This window comes from Thalia democratica, chromosome 2 (assembly GCF_965202585.1).
Source record: "Thalia democratica chromosome 2, ktThaDemo2.hap1.1, whole genome shotgun sequence".
Lineage (NCBI taxonomy): Eukaryota > Metazoa > Chordata > Thaliacea > Salpida > Salpidae > Thalia > Thalia democratica.
In genome coordinates this window covers 20,654,797-20,682,044 of record NC_139166.1, presented here as the reverse complement: position 1 = coordinate 20,682,044, position 27,248 = coordinate 20,654,797, and the positions used below count along the sequence as shown (strand labels likewise).

Below are 27,248 nucleotides of genomic sequence, written 5' to 3'. Positions count from 1 at the left end.
AAATCCAGCAAGCATAGTAAAGGTACGACTGTGAACGAACAAAAAAGTAAGGGTTCCAAAAACAGTCATGCTAAAACTGAAACTGCAAACGAAAGTTCCAAGAATTCCAACAAAAACAGTCACGCCAAAACTAAAACTGCAAACGAAAGTTCCAAGAATTCCAACAAAAACAGTCACGCCAAAGATAAAGCGGAAAACAAAAGTTCCGAGTTGAGTCCTGTCGATCTGATGTCTCGCGTTGTGGAGCAGCATAAGTCGCAGAAGTACGAGTTCATACAGCATTACCCTGTGGAATGCTTCAGAGAAAAAGGGCAACCCTTCTGCCTGCCGTTTGCGGTGGAAACGTTGAAAGCTAAAGTTTGCTGCGCTTCAAGCACGGAAACGGTCAGTTTGGAAGGCAAAGGTCTTTATTATCTGTCAGATTACTTGTCCGAAAGAAACGCTGACCGTTCTGACTCGCCGGAGAAGCAGTGTTCGAGCGATTCTCTAACTTGTGATGAAAAGTTTGAAAAAGTTAGAAGCAAGTGTTACAGAGACCGCTTGAGCAGCACTGCCAAGTCCATCTTGGAAATGTATGACGAGTACGATGATCTGCCAATGAATGAAAGTGGCGGTTCTGATGAACGCTTGCTTTTCCAAACTGACTCTGATAGTTGTAAAGTCTCCGAAAGTTGTGGAAGTTGTGAAGATTTACAGTTCAAAAGTCCCAATCACGTTAAAGAAATGTACAAAAGTTTTAGACGGTGCATTTCCAATGAAAGCTTGGATTGTAGTCGATCTAAAAGTTGTAGTTCTGATTTACAAGAGGAACTTTGTAAAGACTTTTATGAACGTGAAAACGGTGATACTTGCGGGCCTGAAGAGAATATGGACTTTTACGATCAAAGTGTTAAGCTTGAGTCTTACATTGACAGCGAATGTAAGACGATCCCTTCAAGATTTTGCGAAAAAGAGTACAAAAGCAGCAGCTGTTTTTCGGAAAACAAAAGTTGTGAACATGATAAGAAAAAGGTCAAAAAAGATTGCAGTTTAGATGATTCCATTTGTCAAAAAAATAACGACTGGGCGAAAAATTTAGAACCCAGAAGAAGAAAGCACGAACCCCTCGGTCAGGGCAAAAGGAAAATGAAAGACTTGAGGAAGTACTTCGGCAAGCTGAGCAACTTCCGCGACAACTTCGACTACAAGAGCGACTTGGACTTGTTCGAGTACCACCAAGACGTGTTTGTTGCGCCGAACAAAGGCAGCTCACAAGACGATCCTGGTTGCAACGAAAGCGGCGGAAGAAGCGTGAAGAGCTGCAGATCGGTTCCCAGTACTTTGCACAGTTGCAAGCGTTCCGTTGTTGATGGGAATGATTGCTACCGTACTGAAATGAGTGGTTTGTTTTATGTGCTTGTTGTGATTATTTTTAGTTAACTCTAACTTTTTGAACTGTTTTATGATAGATAATGTTGTATTTACAACATTGTCTGTCATAAAACTGTATAAAAAGTCTTTGTACGCTTAGCTGTATTTTAGTATTATTTAACTGTTTCAGTTACAGAAAAGTTTATTGCTGAATATGGATTCTAATCACTTGTATTAGTTTTTAACTATTACCTTTTCCAGCATAAGTCGTTTAGCTTTGCAGATTAAATTAAACAGATTTAAGAAGTATTGTTGAAAAAGTACATTTTGAGTTATCAGTCTGAATTTTGAAAGTAAATTTCATAACTGTACATTTCATCATAGTAAAAACAAGTCATTTTGATAAATATCGAATTAGTTAAACAGTTGCTTGGAACTATTGAGAATATCTACTATTTAATATTTTTTTCTGTAATAATACTTATTTGATTTTGAATAATTTAGTATATTTAGTGTAATTAAACAAAAACTATTGTTGTATTTGCAGTGGTTTTTACAGCTATAAAAAGTAAAGTATAATGAAATTTATTTTACTTAGATTTGACATATATTTTTAATGATCAACTTTAGAAAAAGCAACAAAAAAATAGTTTTATTTATGTTTGTGAGTATTTATTTATTTAGCAGACGAAGATGATTGTAGAAAAAAGAAATTTGAAGATTATAATATTATCGAAGATGTAAATAGGGTGGTTTCTGTTGTCGATAAAGTTATCAGACAGTTTGAATGTGAGCGCGATGAAACTATTGAACAACTCAAGGTAATTTTTCAATATAGTTAAAGTTTGTTTTGTCTGATAGTTATTTTATTTAAATGTAATATTTTTCACGAAAGAGTTTATTTAAAATTAGCTTTCAATGTAATTATTTTTTATTTATATTTTTAGTATTAGTTTAGTTGTCAGTTATAAGCATTTATAATATTATTTTTTTTTTTTTAATTTATAATTTTTTTTTGTAAAAATAGAATAACATTTTATTCTTTGCGTTTAGTTGTATCTATGACTAAGTTAAATTTTCTGATTTTTAAAATTTGTAGGAGCAATTCTAAATAAGTTTGTGCAAATGTATAGTTATTTATAATACAGCTTGATGTTTATTAGAGCTACCGATCTGTATTAAACGTAACATCATAGCTTAAACATTTTAAATTGTGTAAGTTAAATAGATAGTTTCTACTAGAGTTACCGTAGCTAGAGTTTTTGTTAATTTAGAGGTCGTGAATCCTACGATTTATTATAAATGGGGTCATGTGTTTGACATGATGTTCTGATTACAAAAAAGTATAAAGTTTAAAATCGCTAGTGTCAAGAACGCTCCATTTACAACTACTCTGCTTTTAAAATAGTTTTGTTTCGGCCGAAAAGTTTGGATAAAATGCCATCCATGGTTTCGGCCACTTCAACTCGAGTCTTTGTTTTAGGTTGTACGTCAATTGAAAAGAAACAAGGAGCTGATGAAGTGCGGATCTAGAAAGAAAAAACCTTCGGTAAAAAGAGCCTGGAGTTCTATAAAAGAAGCTCTTTCGATTGAATAATGGTACAAATGCAAGTTTTTATTTAGAAAAGGTTAGAGTTATTTTGTATAGTTTTTGAAATATTTAAGTTTAAAAGCTGTGTTTTTAGTATATTGTAAAATGTAAGTATCTAGTCTAGTTTAAAGTACTTTAGAAATAGTAAGATTCTAAAAATAACTTTTTGGTCAACAGGCCAAGTTTACTAAAAAATGTTTATCCGAGTGAAAGTTATAAAAAAAACTTTTGCGGACTGCGGAAGTAAAAAAAAATATTTAAAAGTTGAAAAAATCGTTAAAAGAAAAAAATATATTCAAATGATTATTTAACAATGAATACCGTGTACTGACTAATAAAACTAAGAGCACATTTACAAGTATTCTTACAAATAAGCTCTTTTTTATTTAAACAAGTATTTTAACCCAAAAAATACGTCATACCAGAGATTTATACACTCAGGTCGGATCTGACCCGCGGGCCTTACGGTGCCCAGCCGTGTTTCAAATCGTTTTGAAAAATAGTCAACAATCTTAAAATCATAAACGAATGGTTATTGTAAAATTAAAGAGTTAAATTTTACATTAGTTTTAAATATTTAAGTTTGTGAAAGTATGTCCTAAATATATTCTTGTTTGCTGAAGATCTAAAACTATAAAAAACAAATTAACAGCAGAAAGTTAATTTAAATCCTTTCAACTAATTTGATTAATTTTTACCTAGCTTAAAACATAATTTTGTGGTGTTGTATAAAAATACTATAAAATTTCAATATCCATTTTTTGAGATATAGTTTTAAAATTATTAGATGAACGCCTTGTTAAAGTTTAGATACGAACTTTGTTTAATCTATTTGTCTTTATAGTGCTTCTTCGCTAATCCGGCCATGTTGGGCAAGCTTTTTAAAAATTATTGCCTGATAAGCCTTTAACTGACCGGCGGATAAAAACAAAACATTGCTTTTCTTTGAAAATAATACCTCTTTTAAAAAATGCAATGCATATAAAAAAACAGGCACTAAGTTTTATTTAATATTATTTATTTTAATTTTTAAACCAAATGAAAAATTATAAGAAGCAAAAAATAAGTAAAACAAAACTTTTATAAAGTTTAAAATCAATTTAACAAAACAAATCGAATTGTAAAAAAAAAAAATTATATCGGTTTTAAGTTGTACAGTGAAGTTATTGATTTTTGCTAAATTAATTAAATTAACTTCTCGACTGAAACTGACTGGATTAGCGAGGACCGGATAAGCGAGGAATTATTAGTTGCTAGTATTTTGATATATTATTTGTTGGTGTTTTTTTTTATAATTATTTTTGCATTTTAACTTATAATTTTTCAATTTAAAAATATAGCATTTTATTAAACAAACAAAATATTAGTTTGTGTTTAGAAATTAATACATCACTTAGTTTCCTCTTGCAAAATTTTACAAGTGGTTGTTGGTATGTGAAAAATGTTTCGAAGCTTGAACAGCAAATAAATTTCCCCGCGTTACAACTTATGATTGTGGTAAACAACATTTCAATTCAAGTCCATTTTGCTTCTTAATGAAATAATTTTACATAAATGGCAAAAATAATTACATAAACATTTAACTTGACTTTCACTCTGTATTAGGATGTTTTAGTGAAAAGATAATAGTTTTGTTGTTTTATATATTTAATAATTTTTTTAGATTATTTTATATAACATCACTGTTTTAGAACAATATTAAGAATATAATTCAATATCTTAGCAAGTAATTATATAACTAATAATCATTTTTAAGTTAAAAGTTTAGTATGCTAATTCTTAGTTCAGAAAAACCTGTGAAGACTATAAAGCTTGACTTTGTAAATTTTAAACAAATCAATGTAATTAAAATACATCAAAATATAAAACTTTTAAGCTACAGGATAGAAGTGTTTGAAAATTTGTTGTCTCTTTAAGCTCTATTTCCTAAGCTATAATTTTGAAGGCTACTGTGAATGGCTAGTTGTAAAGTTACTATATATATAAGTTATAGCCGCAATAAAACAGTTTCAAAATGGTTGTACATTGAACAAAATCTACATTAATTGTTTAAATTGGAATTGTTGGTGTTAGAAGTTAAGTGGTATTAGTTATGTGTTAAGTGGTAATGTGTTATGTTTTATTTTAAGGTAAAGTTCAAACAATTGTAAAATCAAAAATCAAAATTAGATTTAAAATAAAATAGTATCATTAAAATTAAGTTTAAGAACATGCTAGCAAAGTTTTATTTGTTTATATAAGTAAATGTTTGTATGAGAAGTCAAATGGTTTTAGCTTACAAAGTTGTAGCCTAGGAAAATGTAGCCTTAAGAGACCAACACTCAAGAAACCGTAGCAGCCAAAATTGAAAAATTTAATAAAAGGTTTTTTTTAAACAATCAAAAAAATTTTTAGTTAATGAACAGAGTTTAATTAAAAAAAACTTAGTATAGTATAAAGAAACGCAATAACAAATTTACTAAAATTAAATAAAAGTTACAATTTAAATTTGTTGTCATAGTTTTATTACACAACTTAGAAATTAATAATTTTAAGTAGTAGAGAATATCAGTTGCAATTTAAAGATTTAAGTTATTTTTTTTATAACTATTTATTAAAAAAAATCACATTGTATCAATAATAATGCATTAAAGTTCTAAAGTAAAGTTTTATGAATAAATTTTTTCATGAAAAACGTAACTATGTTGATAAAAGTGTTAGTTATTTTTCAAAAGCATCAATTTCAATTTAACAGTTAGTTATAATTGAATGTAAATTGGCAATTATTTAAAACAACCAAAACTATTTATATGTTCCATGTATAATTTAGTATTGTTTTATTTATATGTATTTATGTAATAAAGGTATATGTATATTTGAAAACAAATCAAAAAATAAATGTATGTTATGGTTTTATTAAGTAACACATTTTTATTAAAGATGAAATTTATTCTAAAAAGCAGTTTTTAAAATATAAAAGTTTTTTATAAATAATATGTATTTTGCTAGAAAACTCGATTATACAGAATTAAAATTAACCTATTACAAAACAACATAATTCTTATAGCTTGAAATTTTAATGTTAACATATTTATATAGGAGTATAGAATGAAACTTTTACATAGGTATCAGTAAAAAGAAACAACTTTTATATTATAAAAAGTAAAAATTAATCATTAACCAAGCCTTTAAAATACAAAGAAAAAATGTTATGTTTTAATACAGACCTGTAAAAATGACATAAGTACTGAAGTATTCTATAAAGCTTAATCTTATGAAGAAAAGAGAATTTAAATCAAAGAGACCAAGGTAGTTTGAAAATTTTGATTTAAGTAACTGATATTTTTAACTATTACTATCATAGTTTCTAAGTACAACTAAAAGAAAACTTAAATGCCTTTACTCTGATTTTTTTAATGATAATAAATATTTTAATTTTTATGATATGTTTTTAAAATTTGGACATTGAATTATTAAAAATGGTAAAAGTTGAACATACAGCAGTTTGTAATATTTATATTTTTTTATGCAAATCGCTTGTTATTTTGCTGGTTTTTAATTGAAAAATTTAATGATCAACCCAATCTTGATGCATTACAAACTGAGTTAAAATTGTTACAAATTTTCTGTAGGTCAAAAAAATTTTTTTTGCAGTTTTTTGTTTATTAGACAAATTTAAAGTTATTTAAATGTAAAATAGAGTATACAACTACTAAATAATAGAAGTTTGTACTATAAAATTAGTGTTTTATAATTTAGTTAGCTTTAAGCTAACTTAATTATAAAATAATAAAATGATTACCACAAGGACAAGCTTACAGAAATAGAATTTCATGTTTAAGCTAGTTTGCAAATATATTAAAGATTGGGCCACTTAAAGAAACAATATTTTAATAAAATTAAATAAAACAATATAAAATATTATATATTTCTCAATTCAAGTATTATTTGTGTAGAAAATTTTAATATTATTAAAAAAGAAAATATTAGATCGTATACCTACTATTTTTAAATGACTATTTATTTTGATTACAGACAATTCAAGGATGCAGAATGAACTTCCTTACAAACCTTCTGAACTTATATGGGATGAGGAACACAAAACCAACCAGCAGAAGGTCAGTTTGATATTTTATTCACATTGCTGTGCTTATATTACAAGTGGTGCATTTTTGATAAGTTTTATTAAGGTTTTTACTGTCAAGTATAATGAATTTTTAAATTTAAAATAAGTTGTTAAGAGTATTCTACTTTAGTTTTGTGAAGTAGTTATTAACTTAAAAAATAGAAAATAAAAATACAAAAATAATAAATTACTTTTCCATTATTTGTTTAGGACAACTTTGGTTACGATACTTGTTAAATAAGTTTTTAAACTTTATTCTAGTTTTTTTTTACTAAAATAATTTTAGCGAGTTGTGACCAACAGTTATGGCCATCATTTAATTTATTAGCTTTAAATGTAATTTATTAATCACAATTATGATAATAATAAATGCAAGTTTTACTCTGACTTACAGTTTGTAAAATTGTACAGCAGTACTAATTATTCATACTAAGAAAAAATATTTATAATTTTATCTGATTGAATATTAAAAGTTTAGTTTTATAAGTAGGAAGTTTTCTAGAAAAAAACTTTAACAGGTATATTGTTACTGCGGTGGCGAAGGGTTTTGGAATAAAAAAATGTTGCAATGCTACAAATGTTTACAATGGTTTCACGAAGGTTGTTTGCTTGTTTTTGTATGTTTAAAACTAAATTATTAGTATTAGAATATAATTAGTATTGATCAATCGGAAACATACATTTTATTTAAGTTTATCTTTATTTTAAGGTTTTTCATTTACATAATATGCGACAATGATGTCAAAGCTTGAATAAATCATTAAACAAAAATAAAAAACGTTTAGTTAACAACACATAAGAGTTTTCAATAAAATAAGAACGTGAAAAAAATTAGATGGTGGCATAAAATTTTAATAGATCAAAAATGTAGAAACTATATTTAAAGTATTATACACTGGCTTGTTTGGGGGTCCTTGTTAAAATAAAATAAGTTTACAATTATAACTTTTAAAAAATAGGTAAAGTATTGTTTGTACAGAGGTTTTTCTTAGCAGTTTATTTTTATTTTTTATATATTTTTGGACTTAATTTAACTTTACATTGCTGAACCTTATACTGTTTAAATAATCATTAAAAAGCTAAATTTATTGCAATTGTACTAAGTTATATTTTTAAACTGTTACTATTTACAAATCTGTGCACATTTTTTTGCAATAAATATGCTACAACGAGTTTTATCTGTTCTAAATTGAACTAAAATATATTTGCTGCAGTCAACATATTTTATAAATATTAATTTTTGCATTAAAAATATACTAACTGGTAGATTTTATTTTAATAAGTGCTGCAAAGAAATCTAGAATCCTTTAAAAAACCTGGAATTTTGACAAAAAAGCTTGGAAAAACATGGAACTTTAAAAAATTTTTACATGTAAAATGTTTAGATTTTGATTAAGGACAAAAAATCTGTCATATACAATCTTCAAGCATTTTGTTTATTAAAACATATCTACAAAATGTTTTTATACTTTTTAGATAGTTTTTTAGAATAATTTTAAGTCACTATTAAAAATGTAAAAAAATTGTGTATTCAAAAATCTGGAAGAGATTTAGTATATCTGAAAAAAACGTACAAAAAACCTTTGGCAAACCTGTAACATATAAAGATTTGTATGCATATTTATTGCGCATAATATTGATATTAATTATTTTTAATGTTATGTTTATTTATAATTTAGTAATTATATTACATGATATTTTATTTTTTTAATGTTGTTATTACGGTTGTCATGAAATATGGAAATACATGAATTTCACAATTGAAGCAAAAAATACCTGGAAAAAACCTAGAAATGAGAAATTTCGAAAAAAACACCTTAAAAAACCTGGAATTAAAAAAAATGTCTACATCTAAAGTAAAAAAAAATAGATAAGATACAAAAAATCTATCATGCACAATAAATTTATTTAGTATTGTTATGATTTTATTAATTATAAATCGCCTTTAAAGTAGAGTTACAGTAGCTACAAAATGTTTTTATACTTTTTAGAAGATTTTTAACCTAAAATTCAGTTATATACTAAAAATGGACAAACTTCTAATTTTGGAAACCTGATAGAAATTCAGAATATCTGTATTTTTTAAAACCTTTGGCAACTCTCTTTAATTCACAATTTAACTTATAAAATTGAGTTTTGTTTAGAAAATATCTACAAAATAGGTTATGTTTATGTAAAATTATTGCAGCTTGTGTGAAGTGCTTGGACCATCCAATTATGAATGGAGACAGATTTTTCATATTCGCCTGTAAAGTTTGCAATAAGTTAGAATACATAAAAAGACTGCCTCTCAGATGGTTTGTTGTACTAATATTTTATATAATTTTTTTTATTTTTATTTTTTTCATAACTTAAGTTGTTATGTAATTAAACGATCAATAAGAGTTTTGACAAAAGTTAAGTTGTATGAGGCTTACTTGTTTAGTTAAAATAAAATGAATGAAAATTTTTTAAAGCATTTTTAAATCACTATCATCTCTGGACACAACTTACTTATAATAAAATATTAGTCAAGTACTTTGAACGACGTGTGTCATGGATAAAATAATTAACTAAAATTTTCATATTGACATTTTAAATTGTAAAATAAAAGGTATTTTATTTTAAACAAAAATTTAATTAAAAGTTAAAAAATGAAACATTTTTAAGGGTGGACGTGGTGCATTTAGTGCTGTACAACATCACAATTGTGCGGAAGACCAAATATTTTGACCTGTGTGAAGACATTTTGCCTTTTTTCAACAAACACAAAAACTCATTGCGGCTTGGGGAGGTATGTAATGTTTTAAATTTACAAAAGAAAAAAAAACAATTTATACATAGTTTAGACTAAAAGCACTTTTTTATGTTACTTTTCACTTTTTTTAAAACTTTATCTTTTTTGTACTAAATTTTCAAATAAAGTTTATAACAAAAATCTAAATAGTAGTTGTTTTCGCATACATAGTGATTAATTAACAGATATTACTGTTAAGTACCTTTATTTAAATGTGAAACATCAGTTAGAAACATTTAAAAAACATTAGATTTTTTGCTTCAAATTTAATAAATTCATACTTCCTTTAAAAATACTGCAGTCATACAAATTGATAAAAAATCGATAAATTCACAGTTAGAGTATGAGGCTTGCACGAGGCATCAGCTCAGCGCGCGAGTGGAGGAAACTCTTGTTCACAACTCGAGAAAGTTTGTTTCATTTCATGATTTTCAATTTAAGTTATTTTTTTGTGAAGTTTAAGTTTGTTGGCAAATTCCCAAAAAGTAAAGTTTCAAAAGACGTCAAATGACAGTTTACTTGTTTTATTTAAAAAGTAACCTAACTTTTTTTTATATATTTTTAGCTGTACAATAAATAAATTTAAACTTTTAATTTAATTATGCGTTTAGAATTTCAAAACTTAAGTTTACCAAATTACTTTGTTTTTAATTTAGTAGATTATTAATAAAAAGATATTTAGAAATATTAATTATTTTTTCTATATAGATTTACTCTCGGTACCTGTTTCAATATACAATATTTTAAATCATAAAGTTGTAGATAACGATTTATTTCTAAGATTGTTCAGTAAGTCTAAAATTTTGTTTAAAAACCTTAAAAAACAACTAAACTTTTAAATAAAGTTCATAATATTATTTCACGATTACCAAATTATTGTTTACTAAATGCAACGTTGAAGCGTTATTGGGTGTACAACGAGTTATTAGCGGTTACCAAACGAGCTGTTGAAAATTAATTAAATTCTTTGAAATTTTTGCTTCTCCCACGATAAAAGGATTGTAAGTAATGTATTCTAATTTAGTTATAATGCTATTTTATTGCTTTGCGAATGATTATTAATTTTTGTTATATATAATAAAAAAAGGTATAATGTAATTAAGATTTGATGACATTTCAGTATAGCTTAGTTAATCATTTAACTATAAATAATATGATAGTTACTTAACTTTTTTTAGATGTAAATGTTCAAAAAAAAAAAAAAACGAAGAATTATTTATTAAATTGTTAAAAAACCATGTAAACTTTTGCTACTTGTACATTTTAGTAATTTTGTTAAAAGATATAAGTGTACATTGACCTACTTGAGTTAATTAATACTTAAAAACAAATATATAATTTATAGTTGTTTTAAACTTGTGACATTTTTATTTTTATATGTTTTGATTTCTCAAAAACAAATAAAAAGATCTCAACTATTAGAGGAGAAATATTATATTTATTTAATTCTTTCAAGACTTTTTTAATGCAAACTCAGTTTTGGTCAAAGACCTCGTCAGTGCTTATATAAAAATTATTCTATTTGAAAAAGATTTTTTATATAAGCACTGACGAGGTCTTTGACCGAAACTGAGTTTGCATTAAAAAAGTCTTGAAAGAATTAAATAAATACATTTTTATTGTATTAAAAAATAAAGCTATTTACATTAGAATCAAACTAACAAATCTAAACTTTCAATATTTACATTTACATAATTTTGCACATAAAAATGATAAATAAAATATTTTTAAATTTAAAAATAAGTTAACAAGAATAAACTTCTAAACTCTGTTTCCAGTTGTCGATTTTGTTCAATCAAATAGTTTTTTTGATGTACTTTTAAAATGCAATACTTTATAAACTTGACATTTAAATTACAAACACATGCTAGAAAGTATCATGTTTGGTTTTAAACAAATAAAAAAGTATTTATGCAGTTTAAACTCTGTGGCTTTAAACTGTTTAAAACTAAGAATTTTATTAACTCACTATTAATTTAAAAAAAATGTCATGTAACTGCTTATACTGCAGCTAATGATTAATTGGTTTTGCATTGAGGTTTAGTTTTGTTTGCTTGTTAAATTTACTTTGAAACACGTATTTGAACCCCTTTGACTTATCAGCTAGTCTTTGTTGTTGGCTTTTTTTGATAATTAATAATTTTTTCAACATACACTATATTAAATTAAGTTTAGTAAAATTGTAACGCCAAGTTTAACCAATCTGTAAGACAATCGTCACTTCTAAAATATTATTTTCATTAGTTTTGTTTTTGTTTTAAAAATTTAAGTCGTTTATGTTAAGTCAACTAAAAATAAATATTCGCTGTATTTAAATGGCTTATGCTTACAAATTAAAAGGCAAGAAACGCGTTTATCTACGCAACGTTTTTATTTATATTTAATAAATTAAAATTTTATAAATCCTAATTTAGCATCCAAAAAAAATATTGTTTGTTAAATAATTTACATTAACAGTTTATTGTCGATCATCACCTAAATCAAACAAACAAATACTATCTAACACCCTTACCAGTTTTATGTCGTCGTATAAATAACTGTAGTAAAACAATTAGGTCGTATGTATTTATTTTAAGCATCTTAAAATCATATAGATAAATGTATTACGCCCAAATTATAAAGCTGAAATAAACAAAAATGAACATTGTAAACCAGTGAGTTTTAATTAGTTAAATTAATCAAACGGTCAATTAATTTCAGTTCTTGACAAAAACTAATTGATCAAAAAAAAATTGTTTATAACATCAAGATTAAGGCATAAAATTAAATTTGCCTGTACAGTTTTTGCATCGAAAAAATGTTGTTCTTTCTAAAACGCTTCAAGTTATCCAAAATATAATTATAAAAACTATCTAAATAATGGTATTTCACCTGTTGCTGAACTGGTGTTAGTTTTTTTTTCACTACTGTTCAGAACTCTTAATGACAAATTTTTCCTGTATGTGTTGATTGACTCTGTTTATAAAACTGTTTATTGTTCCACCCACACGATTAATTATTAGATTGGACTGCAATTCTTGTGGATGGGTAATTGTTCTTTGTTGTCGGTCTTGAATAATTTATTTGTTCCAAGCACAATTCTTAAATTCAAATATCTGTAGTAATTTTCAATCATCTTATATATATTTACCACGATTAAACACTGCTTATAAAATACTTCTGTTATTTTAAATAAAGATTTATAATGTTTTTTTTTTGTGTAAAATGATTTAACACTTGAGTACTTTTCTATAAAACAAACGTAGTTAAGAACTAAAGTTTGTAAGTTAAATGCTTTTGTTATTTGTTTTTAATTTTGTCCAGAAAAAACAAGCTCACGTAATAATACTAATAACAATCACTCGTTTTAAATATTTTAGGATTCAGTAAAAAATGTTTCTGTACTTGTAAAAATAAAGTTATCCGAGATTAATTTTTAATTTTAGTAAATTTTTTCCGCGACCTATACATTTTAAATTCTTAAAGTATTAAGACATCCGATTTAATTATTAAGCTTTGTTTAATTTTAAACAAAGTAAAAAAGTATAAAATAAAACTGATTTTAAAACATACAACAAAACTTTTAAGTCAAAAATACAAATTAGTTAATGACTTTCACATCAAGTGCACAATATGTGGCCACTGAGTCAGAATTAAGAGCGTTATTTTACTACTTGAACCCATACAGTGTTTATATGACCTTTATTCTTTTATCACGATTGGAATTTTCTTGTACTCTTAATCGGTGATAAGTTGCTTTTTTTCATATAAAGTTTTTTTTTTTTGACCATTTTTAATACTTTTATTTGTTTAACTAGTAGTTCTTGTAAGTACAGATTTTAATTACTGAACCTTTCTTTGAATTTTTACATCTACATAAATGTTAGTGTACAATGTACATCTACAACAATCTAACTATTTACAATTTTGTGCACTTGAATAATTGAAAAGATTGAAAATAAAACCTGATATAATTAAAATAACTATTGTACATCAATAAAACAGACTAATTCATAGCTTTATGTTAAAAATTCTGTCTGATTTTAAATTAGTTTAAAATATTATATTTTCATGTTATCAATAAAAAAACACTAAAAGTTTACGTTCAATTAGTTAGAATATATTTGTTTTAACTAATTTAATTTTAAATTCAAGAATATGCGAGCCAAATTAAATATTAATACACACACAACCAAAACAGCGTAAAAACAAACCAACAAACACAATATTAAATATTAAAACACCACACAAGTATTCGCAAAAATGAATTATACATTACAACTTTGTTTTGTGAGTATCTTTCAATTTAAATACAATAACTTATTTTATACCTATATTTACTATTTACAACGCGACTACATTAAAGTTGTCATTATTGTTTTGAAAAGTTTGATTGATTTTTTATTTTTTAAAACCTACAAACAACTATATCTAAAAATAACAAACAAATTAAAAGAACCATACATGTCTAGAGTATTAATCTGTGCATATAGTAAAACCTTTTATTTTAGTAAGTATATACTTAATGTTCTTAAACAGCTTAAGTTAATATAGTAAAAATAGTTTACCTTTACTAACTATATTTATAAACTAAATATTTACTGCCAATCATAGCTATCATACATCTACATAATCCTAGAAACAAATAGATACATAAACAACAAAAAAAAAAACACGAATGAAGTATTCAAACACATGTGCATGGGAGTCACAAACGACACTTTTATTTTTTCCTTCGCACACAAGTGCTCGCTTGCTGTTACTCACGTCGAGTCTTCTCTCGATCTCAACAGATGTTGCCTGCAATTTCAGTTTGCTTGTCACACGCTCAAGCAACGACTGTTTTGTTTTAAAAGTGCGTGCTAGCAGGAGGTGGGTCAACTTTGCAAGGTTTGGTTGCTTCAGCTGCTTGGTTTTGAGTGTCGTATTTGAAGCTAGCTACCTTTTTGTTGTTTGTTTTTTATTTACAGTTTTGTTTTGAACAAGTTCTGGTAGGCTTTGTTCTTTTTATTTTAAAACTTGCTGGTCAGACTTGTTGTAATTTTGTTATGTATGTAAACTCGACTATTTTAGTTTGAGTTTGGTGTGTTTAATTGTTTTCAGTTTCAAAGAACATTATTACTTTGGTATTGTTATTGCAAATCTTTTGTTGTGTCTCATCTTTAGGTTGTTCAAAAATTTTGTAATTTTTTTAATTTAAAAGCATTGCCATAAAAATTGAAATTATTTTTTAATATAGATTGAAGATTTTTTTGTATAAAGAGTTCGTATGTTAAAAATAAACTTTAAAGCAATTATTAAAAAAAAAGTTCTACGTTATAATAGAAGTTACGTTAGAAAACACAGGTACAAAAATCTGCTACTGTTTGAAAGTTGTTTGCTAACTTTAAAAAAAATTCACCAAGCAAAGGACATATTTTTAGTCTGAGATATTCATATTCTAAGAATATTTTTTATAAAAAACAAAAATAACAATATGTGAGATGAATTAAATTATTTCTATTTAAATTGATATATTTATGTATGTATGAAAACTCAACTATTTTAGTTTAAATATCAAATACAACTTAAAAAGTTTTAATACAAATATTCGGAATAATTAATTATTGGCACAGTGTCTTAAGTTTGATTTTTTTTACTTTGTACTTTTATACTTTTCTGCTTTTCAAATAAAAATGACTTCAACTTTTTCAAGGTGCTCAGTTATTAAGACGAATCTTGAGAAAGAGTTGTCTAAAAACATTTTGGTTCATTTTAGCTTTATATTGTGCTATAAAACTTTGGTTTATATTTTATGAATTATTATATGTTTTAATTAAAACTCCTATACAAATTGAATTTTAAACGTTAAATATTAAATATCAACCTTTATTGTGTTTCTTTTTAAGTTTAAATAATAAACAGTTGATAGTGATAGATAAAAACATATTATCAGTTGAGTTTTAGTGATTGTACTTATGAAAAAAAAAATTGAAGTGTAGTTACTTTTATTTATTTCTGCTTTATTTAGTTCTTCAATTTTTTTGATTATCTACTTATTGGTGCAGGTTTCGTGCGCGTCAGGCTAAATCAGTTTTTTATTTAAAAATTTGAGAATCTCAGTTTTTATTAGTTCAAGTGCTTGAAAGTTTTTGATAAAAAAAAGTTGAGAAATCTTTTTAAGATCAAAATGAGACAGGAATTTATTTAAAAATTTAATTTGTCTTTAGTTTAAAAAAAATCCATTGGATTGGGGTTTGACTTTTAGTGTGGGGCCCCTTAGAAAAAAATGAGTTTTTTTTATTAATTTTTACTAAGCTCGAATTTAATAAAAAAATACAGATTTTTTTTTTAATATTCATATTTATTAGTGAATAAATTATGTACAACATTTTTTTTTTCAAACTGTTAATACTTTGTACTATTTAGCCTTATTCTAGAATTCCGGAATAAGGCCAAATAAAACGAAATATTAACAGTTGAAAAAAAAATTCCGTGTAACTTTACTCACATATAAATATTAAAAAATTTTTTTTTTTTTAATTCGAGCTAAGTAAAAATTGATATAAAAACTCATATTTCTTACTATTTGGCCTTATTCCGGAATTATGAATTCTAGAATAAGGCTAAATAGTACAAAATATTAACAGTTGGAAAAAAAATGTTGTACTGAATTTATTTACTAATAAATATGAATATAAAAAAAAAGTTTGATTTTTTCTAATTTTTTTTTATTAAACTCGAGCTTAGTAAAAATTAATAAAAAAAGTGATTTTTTTAAGGGGCCCCACACTAAAAGTCAAACCCCAATCCAATGGATTTTTTAAAATTAAAGACAAAGGACCGTTATCTAAAATAAAATAAAAAGTTTTTATTTAACTATTAAGATAAGGAAAATAATTGGGTCTAAAGTTTGGACATTTTTTAAAAATTCTTGACAAACGTTACCAAGCTAACTTCACACTCGTGTATTTATTTAGAGTTTAGGATTTATAATTATGTACCAATTTTAAGTTTTAGTCAAAATACTATAATAAACATTTTTTACTTATTTTAATACTCATGTAAGCGTTTCATTTTAGATTTTAATAAAACACGACAATGCACATCGTTTTATTATAAATCTTCTGGTTATAATGTTTTTACTTAGTGCTTAATTAAATTGAACAATTGTGTTTAGTAATATAAATTAAATTTTTACACTAGTAATAGATTAAATATAACACTTATTTTAAAACTTATCACTGAATTTGTTATGTTAAGGGCATAGGGGGGGGGGGGGGGGTCAATCACCTTTTTCACAATTTAGTCTCATTTTATTGAGTTGTAACTAAGCTATGAGTTGCTTTTTGCAGATTTTAAGTACTCAAAATATTTTTGAGATTAAGCTGGTTGAAGTCGGAGACTACAATAGTACTAATCAAGACCCCCCAATACCTAAAATGACTTCTAAAGGGTATTTTCCTTACTTTAAAAAAATGTCAGGCTAAATTGGTCTCAGTCAGGCTAAATGAAAAAATTTTCGCGCATGAACCCTGTTGGTGGTCGCTAAGTACAAGTTTAAGTACTTCTTGTTAAAAAAAAACATTAGTTTTTACATTAGGGGTGGACAAACTTAGGCCTGCCAAGAAAAATCTCTTGACCGCGACGTAATTTTAGCTTGAAAAAATCTTGCTGAAATTAAAAAATAGAATATTTGAATTTAACAACAAGTTTCAAATATACTCCTAATTTTAATGGGCGACTTTTAATGCAGAGTATCAGTAGTTTGTTTTGACATAGTTTTGCTTATTGAAAGATACTTTTTATCAATAACGCCGACCCCTAATACTTACTTTTAACAGGTCAGACCGGGTCGTGATAGACTGTTTCTGGTAAACCTGGCCCGCTGACTGTAAAAGTCGCCCAACTCTAGTTTACATTGATGTACACTAAAATAGTCATTAAAGTTCACAAATACTTGTTTATTTGAATGAGTATGCACATTAAAAAAAAACAATTTTTCTTAATCATATTCATTGAAACTGAAATATATGATAAAAATATAAAACAAGATCAGCTTTGCGTAGTTTGCAATCAAAAATAATATCATAAAGAAAAGTTTTTCTAAGCTAAAAAGTGCACCTTTTGAAAATAAGGGTGATGTGGACCAAGCTACGTTGTCTCTGATATTAAACGCATACAAATATTATTGAACTTTTTGAAGTATTTTCTTAAATTAAAGTACCAATTTAAATGTAATTATATAAAAATTAAATCTCCTTCCGCCAGATTCCAGTGCGACAGGAGAAAGTCGCAGCAGTCGAACCGCAAGTTGTTCAGATTGAGAAGGAGGTACGCGCCGCTGCCACCCAGTGTCCAGATACCCGATTGTGACGTCATAAACGAGGAGCTGGTGGAAACTTTGAACCTCCGCCACGGCTCCCAGCACATGATGTGAGTGGGATGTTTTTTATTTATTTTGTTTTTAAGTAAAAAAGCATCTAATGTAATAGAAATGTTAACTTTAAAAAGTTTGATTGGGTGTTTTTTGATTTCAGTATTCGGGAAAAACTTGTGTGGTTGATATTCAAAAAATATTATTTTTTACTTCTTTGTTTTATTTAAATTTTTGAACATTACAATCTATTATCTGATTGAAATATGTTTGTTTTTTTACTTGTAAAGTTATTAATATAATATGACTATAGTATTAACAGTATAATATAGGTTGGTTCAAAAATATCAAAATATTTTCCTATTTTGTTCGAAAATACTTCCCTTATTTTACGTTACAGTGTAAGTTTTTACTGCAGATAATTTTTTAGTATTTTTGTCTTTGCTATGGACTAAACTCCATAGTACGAAAACATATAAGCGTAGAATACTTAACAAATATTTATAATAAATTTTATTTTATATAGTAAAGAACCAAAGTTATGGGGAATGTAATATTTTTTTGATAAAACTAACATTTTATTCATTATTATTTGAACTAATTTTTTTTATTCTGAAACGAAGCTTACAACTATTTTTTTATTTTGTAAAAGTAAATTCATACATTAAATTGTGTTTTTTTTGTCAATAAAAGTAACTGACACAACGTAAAGGTATGATTATTTTGAAATCAATTGATAATTTATATGAGTAACTAAATATATTTAATTAATCAAGTGAAATGTAAAATAATTTTTAACTAGTGTTAAATTTAAAAAGAACTTCTTTATGACATGCTGTAACTAACTATTTGCGCTGGAAAACTCACAAAAAGTTTGTATTTATAAAATCTTTAAACAAATCTAAAGATCAGGATTATGTTTAAATGCAAGTTTGAAAATGATGGGCGACTCTGTTAAGACCTTAGCTTATTTTCGAATTCCTATAAATTACTTAACTTGTAAATAACAATCGTGAAGTTGTATTAATTATTGTTGCTATTTAATAAGTCAGTGGCCCTCAAGTTTTTTAAGTACTGTAAAAAGTAGATCACCACAAGAAAAAGTTCAGTGATCATAAAAAATATTTTGTCACATAAAAACATTTTAAACATAAAAAGTTTAATTGTAACTAGTTCTAACAATTTTTTCAAATTATTTATAACTAATGAGAAGGCAGAGTTCACACTAAAGCTTTATATAAAACCTAACAAAAATTTACTTTAAGTTTCGCAAAACTTTTTTACACTTTAAAATGAATCTGTGCCCGAGTGTACTTCTCGAGTAATACTGTTATAATTCATAACTAGTTTTTAGTAGATGCTTAGTAAACAGGCTGCCATTATTAAAACAGAATAATTTTCATTAATTTGTTATTATCAATTCAAAGTTTGTTGATAAAGTAATTTTTCCTGTAAAATACTTTTTATGTACATACTTAGTATTAAATTAAGTACTTTATTCAAGGTACTATAAAAATTTGTATAAATTATAAAAATATTTATAACAATATACAATTAGAAATACTATAAAAAACCCATAAAAATATATTAGCGTCATTCTTTTTTGTTATAACACTGTAATTATATAATTAAAACTATTGTCATTACCATCAACATGGGACCAAGCATCAGACTAGGCTTATTACTATTTTTTCAGCTTAATTGCAAAAGTAAGCTTTCTTAACCTTTAGCGTGTTGATCTGAATGTTAAGTGTTGTCATTTCAACCTGGATTATCAGATTAAACTGATAAAACAAAGTAGCTGTTTTACTTTAGAATTATAGTATTTAATTGTATTGCATCAAAGTCTTTCATGTTTTTAAGTTAGATGATTTTACACATCGTATCAAAAATGTTGAAAAAGTTTTTTGCTTTTCATTGATAAAACGTTATATGGCACCAAACTGTTTATAATTATAGTTTCGAATATCATCAGCGTTTTGCTAGCAAGACTATAATAAATAAAAAAAGTTTCCTTGTTATTGTTTTGCTAGTAAAACTCTGATGAAAGGTAGTGAAGTATAAAGATTTTGAAGTTGAAATTGTAAACAGTTCATTTTTTGTCATATTGGTAGACTAAATTGTAAAGGCTTATGTTTACAATACTGATATAATTTTAATCTGGATAATGTACACCACATAACACTTATGGTAAAGTTCAAGTTGTACCTATGAATCTATTAAATTTGAATAACTAGTTTTTTTAAACAAGAGCTTAAGTGTTATACACTACTACAAAAGAAATTAATTACTTTTAAATAGACTTTTGAAAAACTACTGATTAAACTGCCAATCGTTACTTTTTTTGCTGATGTTTTTAATGAAATTGTCTTAGTAGTGTTTAATACTTTTAAAATACAAAGTTTTTCTAGTTGTACACTTCAAGTATAATAACTTTTTCATTTTTTTGTTTTTGATTAGTTTTTTTTAGTGATATTTTTTCATAATTAGTTTCATTTATAAAAGCTTATATTGTTTAAAAAGCTTGTTTGTTAAATTAATCAAAAAATATCGGTTTTAAGTTTATGATAAAAAAATGTTTTATATATGCCACTTTTATACACCTTCAATCAAAAGATAAATAAGTATGATGTATAAACTCAACTTACTTAATACGAGATCTTACTTGTAATATATTGAAAAAATGTAGAATATACTAAAATTGAACTACTAACATATTAATATTAAATTAAATTTTGGAAATTTTTCATAAAGTCTGTTCAATTAAAGTTTAAAAACTACTTAATAAATAAGTACATGATAAAGATAAAAGTATAGAATATTTAATAAATATATATTTAACACAGAATGGCTCCCACCCCTCCAACACAGTCGGCAGTGTCAAGCTGTGAGACATCAGACAACAATCAGAAAATTAACAAGGTATGGTAACGTCATACTAATGAAAATTTTGTAGTGGCAGTGTGATGTAATTTTGATGTAAAAGTTAAACTTTTAATTGATTTTTTATGAAAAAAATTCATGGTTTTAAGCTTTTTATTAGTTTTAATCGGTAAAATAAAAACAATTTTAATTTTTTGCATAATTTAAGAATAAGTTGAATATTAAAGTTCAAGTTAATTAACATGTATCAATTAATATGTTTATATATGATTTAGTATTAATATTTTAACTTTAGATGTCAAAAGTTTCAAAGTTAAGTTTTTTTCATTCACAACACTTTAATAATAAAAATCAAGAAAAAAAGAATTACATTTTATCGATTAAAGAAATTTAAAACAAACTACAGATTTCAATACACAAGAAATTAAGTATTTTACAAAACAGTTGGTTTTATTTTAGCCATAAAAAATGATACTTGCTGCTAAAAATAACAAACACTTTTTGAGTGACAACTGTAGTAATTACACTAGCTTTAATCGTCGGTTTTATCTGAAAAGTTTTTTGTGTTTTATGTTTAAAATATTGTAAAACAACTTATTTTTTCATAGAAATTAGTCAGAAGAAGGAGAGCATCTCGTCAAGATCCTGATTATTCGAATACTTCCGATTCGCAAGACAGGTGTTTCGTTTGTATTAATTATTAAAAACTTTTGTTTTAATCAGGAAGAATTATGTGGTATATTTGGATATACTGCTTAACTTATATGAGTATTGTTTTCTCAACACTTCTTTCTTGTTCGTGTGTTTTTCTGTAACACCTTTTAATTAAAGAAAAAATATGTTCATTTTGTAAAATGTGTTTTCAATTTCATTTTAAAACTTTATTTTAATGAAATTATTTTTGAAAACACATTGTGATAAAATGATTGTAAAAAGATATGGCTGATGTCTTTTGAATGCGAGTTTTTCAAAAGCAATGTAGGTATCAGTTTTAAAACAACAAACATTCTTGAATAAACTTTACTTTACCAACTATATACATATACTTTTTTACTTTGAATTTCCAAAACCTAAATTTATTGAACTGTTATTCATCTATAAAATAAAAAGTTAGCTCACAAAAAAAGCAACAAAGTATCTGATTCAAACGTTGAGCAGTCTTTAAAAAGTCATACAAAAACACTTGCTTGTGTTCAGAAAAAACTAATTAAAAAAGTTTTAGTAAGATATTTTTTTTCAATTATTCAACATTCGACAGTTCTTGCGAAACTCCTTCGTTCAGAAGGCAGAGAAGCCAGGGGAAAACCCACGGCAGCAACAACCGCCACAAGAGGAGCTCTTCCCACCACCAGGGAGCGGCAAAGAGAAGGAAAGCGACGACTCACCGTAAGTCGGCCAGCGACGGACTGCTCATTTCTCACAGGTTTTTATTGTTTTTAAAATTCTCGTATTTTAATATAATTATTAAGAAATAAAGTAAATTATATAGAAAAAACTTGTGTATACAGTGTATGAGTACCTATTTGGCTGAGAATAGCGTTTCACATAAGAATTGAGATTAAGAAGTAAAACTTCTTGAATACTTGGTACTGAAAATAATTTAATATGATTAAAAATAAAGACATTGTGGTAATGATAATTAAACAAAGTTACTTTTTGTGTTGCAGATAACAAGGCTTAGTTAACAGCTTATTTTCCTCTTACAAAACTTCACAGTTACTACGTTAAAAGCGTTGCTTTTAAGTTAACCCTTACATTAACTACCAAACGCAATGAATTAGTATGTAAGAAAACTAATACCTTATTACATATATTGAAAGTGCAACAGTTATTTTGACAAATTTTATAACTAAGAGCAAGCGCAAAATTTTTCCAATTGTAATAAGTTTAAAACTTGCTCCAACAAATAATTAAACTTTTCTAAAATAATAATTACATTAATATAACAGTGAGAGCGCGACCGCGAGCCTCATAGCAGCCAGGATTCCAAATTCCAGGCTTCAGGGATCGGCAGCTCTGTTCGCGAAAAGTCACCAGATTCCATTGGATGAGCTCGTTTCGGATGACGACACGTTCGTTGTTTGATGAAAATAAATTGTACTAGTTTGTGATTAAGTGCCAAGTTGTCGAGTACAGGGTTGAAATAAATCCTGGAAACCTGGTAATACCTGGAGTTTGAAAATTTAGGCAAAAAAGACATGGTAAAACCTGTACAAAAGTTATTTAAAAAAACTGAAGGAACATGAAATTTTAAACAGTTTTTACATGTAACAGGGTTGCTAAAAAACCTGGAAAAACCTAGAATTTGAGAAATTTTGAAAAAAATACTTGTAAAAACCTGGATTTTTTAACAATCTTAACATGTTCAGTAGTAAAATTTCGATTTCGACACAAAAAATTTATCATATAGATAAAAAAAATTTTTATCATCATCAAATTATTTTGTATTAAAAAACAAATTTAAAGTACAGTATATTTTCAATGTTTTTATACTATTTAACACAATTTCTAACCTTAAACTTAACTTTAAACTAATAATAGACCTAAAAGTGTGTACTTTTGAAAACCTAAAGCAAATTTTTAAAATCTGGGGAAAATTTGCCAAAAACATTTGGCAACCCTGATGTAAAATAATGAAATTGAAGTTAAATACGAAAACCATCATTTACAATAATTACTTTTTAAATTTATAGATTAAGTATTATTAAACACGCTTGAAATGCCATTACAGTATGTTTTCTAACTTTTTTTTATTAAAAAAATAGTTTTTACACTAAATTTAATTTATTTGTTTGAGGAAGTTCAGAAAACCTTTAGAAAAAGTTTTAAAAAACCTATAACAACCCTGTCATAAGTTAAGATATGGTTGTATGTTCCAAATTTTAATTAATTTGGCGAATTTAATTCGTTAAAAAAGTTAAAAGTATCCTTTTCTATATTAATGTTGAAAAAATGAAGCTAAAAATATAAACTTAGTTATTTAATTTTTTGAATTTAAATGAAGTTCATACAGTAAACTTAATTATGGGTTGCCACACACTCAAGCTACTCAGACCACTCAGGATAACTCAAGCTAGTTTATAGCTATATGAAACATCACGCTAATTTGATTTATTATTATTATATCTCATACTAGTTTTTATGACTTTAAAGTTAGCTCTTTTTTATAAGTTATGTTTTCCTTCTTTATATTTACTAAGCTCTTTTATTATTATTATGATCTTTTGAAGTGTTTACAGTGTGTATATATTTTAAATTTTGTCTCTTAAAACTTTATCATACACTTTCATTGTAAGCTCAGGCTGATTCAGGTTAGTTTTTGGTTCTTTTTGAAACTCTGTCATGCACAAACATTTAACTTTTAGTCAACCTGTCGCACTAACTTAACTGCCACTTCATAGTATACCATAAAAATAGGACTTTATTAAGGTTTTCAGTTCGGTTTTGCAGCATATGATTAAGTTGTACAAATTTCAACAGCGAAGACAAGATGTCCAAGTACGGCAATGGTGCCGAGGGAAGGATAGCGTCGGGTGAGAAGTACATAGTGCGGGGTAGGAGGGTGGTGGTGGACCCCGTCACCAGCAAGCCGTGCACGGAGTACTACATACAGTGGCTCGGCTTCGCGTCCAATCAGCTTTGAGAAAAGTGACGCGTTTGAAGTGTTGAGATTTGTTTCTTTGAATTCCTTGTTGGCTGTTGGAAAAATTAAGTTTCCATAAACCTTTCTAAAAAGAACCATGGATATCGGAGCTATGAGATACAAAACCGAATTTTATGAGTCGATTTGAATATTCAGAAGTTTGTTTCAAATTAAAAAGAAAAACATCAACTTAAACTAAAATATGATGAGATTAAAATACGCTCAAAAAAGTACAGATTTTAGTTGTAGCATACTTCAACGATTTTAATTTTCTTTCTAATAATTTTTTAAGAGCTTAAGTGATGTGAGTTACAACTTAACTATTTGAATATTTACTGTATATTTTTTGTTTGGCTTTTAAAATCAAACTTATTTTAAATGCTAAGAAGTGATATGAAAAAGTAGTATATTATTGGTTTAATTTGAAACATACTTTCTGCGTTTTTATGATTTAGACCTAAAAGTTTAATTATTCTAAGCCCTAGCTAGAGTATTAATCAAATTAGATACAAATGATATGTAGTTACAGCAATAAATATCTTTTTTGTCTCAAAATATGTGTGCTATCTATATCATTTGCTCAATTTAAAAAATGGCTAAAATACTTAATGTTAACCGAAACTCAATATGAGTTGTTCCTTTTCTTTTTTTTTATAAATTTTTCTGCATATATCGTCTGAATATATTTAGTTTCAAAAACCTCAATTTATACAAAATTCTGTTTTCCAAAATAGCGTGTAATAGAGAGAGCTTTTTGTAGTATGGAAAAAAAAAGGAGTATATAGAATATATAAGTCTATGATATATGAATAAAGAAACTAAATACTGATGTCTATAAACTATTAACTATTTAATTTAAAACTGTTTTTTTAATATTAAAGTTTTACGCTCAATAAAAAAAATTAAAAGTTTTCAAAGAACACATGAATTATTTCAATATGTTTTGAAATAAATAACTACTTGATATTAAGCCACGTAATAATTAATTAATTCATACGGTCTACATATTAATTTAATACATAGAATTTTTCTTTTTGTTTTCTTATTAATATTACTATATAATTGAAACTTTTTACCGGTATGTTACTTATCTTTGAAACTGTTTAATTCTTAATTTGATACCATAAGTTTAATTAAAACTTTTAATTTCAGTGTTACAAAAGTTTAAGCCTTCTCAAAACTAATTTTTCAAAAATCCCATGTATTAATTTATTCTTCTGCTTCAAAGCTGTTAAGAACTATTAGTCAGTTATATCTTTTGATTTCTTGTATCAATCCGTAAACTTATGAAATTTTTGATAGACTATTACATGTGCTTCAAATTACTTACTTTATAAATTTTGTACTAAATTATTAGTTACTACTATATAAAGCATGATTCGCTTTGGCTTTTAAAAACACTATTTTCAATTCTTTTTTGCACGAATATTTTGTATGGAACGCTATATAATTGAATTGTCATCAACAGCATAAATTTTTTGAGTTTTCAATATTTTTCTCAAAACACTTTCACCAATCTTCAAACAAGCGGTACCTTTTCGAATTTTTTTGAAATTTTTACATTCTTTCTATCAAGTGCAAACTTCTTTGATTGTGCTCTTTTCAATATGCTGTCGTAATTCTATGTTTGAATAAACTGCTTGAAATCTTTTTAATTTGTGTTACTATACAGTATTTAGATTAGTAGTTAAGTTTTGTTGTGCTAATTTTAAATGTTTTTATACTTTGGAAAAAAAAAGTTAAGACACCAGTAAGATTTAAAAAGAAGGCCAAAAGTTTTAAATACAATTAGTTTTATTTTAATTGAAAAAGGTATTTCTCATTTGAAAAAAAAAATAATGATAAGTTTGTTCTGAAAAATTAAGTAAACTGACTTATATTTGATCTCAAGTTATTAAATGTTTTTATTGTAATGAAATATTTTGATATAAGTTTATTTATGAAGTGTATGGATTTTGTCATACTTATTAGATTATATACTAGACCTTATAGCCAAATCATTAAACTGGGCATATATTTACGGACTATTTTTTATAATTCTAACCACTCAAAATTATCTAATTTTTATAGACGATGTTTCTTTAGATCAGGGTTTCCCAAACTGCGCCAAGTGGCCCCTTGAGGGCTATTACAGAAATATAAGGGCCATGAGTAGCAAGGGGGTTTGAGCAATAAAGAAGTTCTTAGAAGTTTTAAATGGTAGTTTTTAAACTTATAATAGATAGCATGGAAAAATTTTGGAAGCCCCAAGCCGTAAAAGGGGGAGCCACAAGGCCATAATTTGAAACTTACACTAGATATTCTGAAGTTGATGATGAAGAGCAAAAAAAGAAGCTCTTAAGCAGTTTTTTGAGAAATCTTTTTTGAGGGGGCCATTGCTTTTTTAATTTATTAAAAGGGGGGTATTCAAAAAAAAAAAGGGAAACCCTGCTTTAGATTGAGAATTTAACCGTTTTACAAGTTTTTAAACATAATTTTGTAAATTTGAAAAAAACAAGAATAAATAAAATTAAAAAAAAAAAAAAAGCGTTATTTGTAAACTTGAGTTCAAAAAGTTATTGATAG

At 26.0% G+C, this 27,248-nt stretch overlaps 1 protein-coding gene across 1 annotated transcript; it reads left to right on the top strand.

The window, feature by feature from the left end:
- Positions 1 to 6,121: 6,121 nt before the first annotated feature.
- On the top strand, positions 6,122 to 26,333 carry LOC145849923 (metal-response element-binding transcription factor 2-like). The gene is made up of 12 exons (XM_082955037.1): positions 6,122 to 6,229; positions 6,956 to 7,038; positions 7,565 to 7,646; positions 9,235 to 9,343; positions 9,696 to 9,819; positions 10,159 to 10,232; positions 18,052 to 18,216; positions 21,004 to 21,079; positions 21,649 to 21,719; positions 22,299 to 22,463; positions 22,990 to 23,112; positions 24,521 to 26,333. Exons 2-12 carry the CDS (start codon positions 6,967 to 6,969, stop codon positions 24,681 to 24,683), a joined length of 1,224 nt encoding a protein of 407 aa, XP_082811163.1. The 5' UTR covers positions 6,122 to 6,229; positions 6,956 to 6,966; the 3' UTR covers positions 24,684 to 26,333.
- The last annotated feature ends 915 nt before the right edge of the window (positions 26,334 to 27,248 follow it).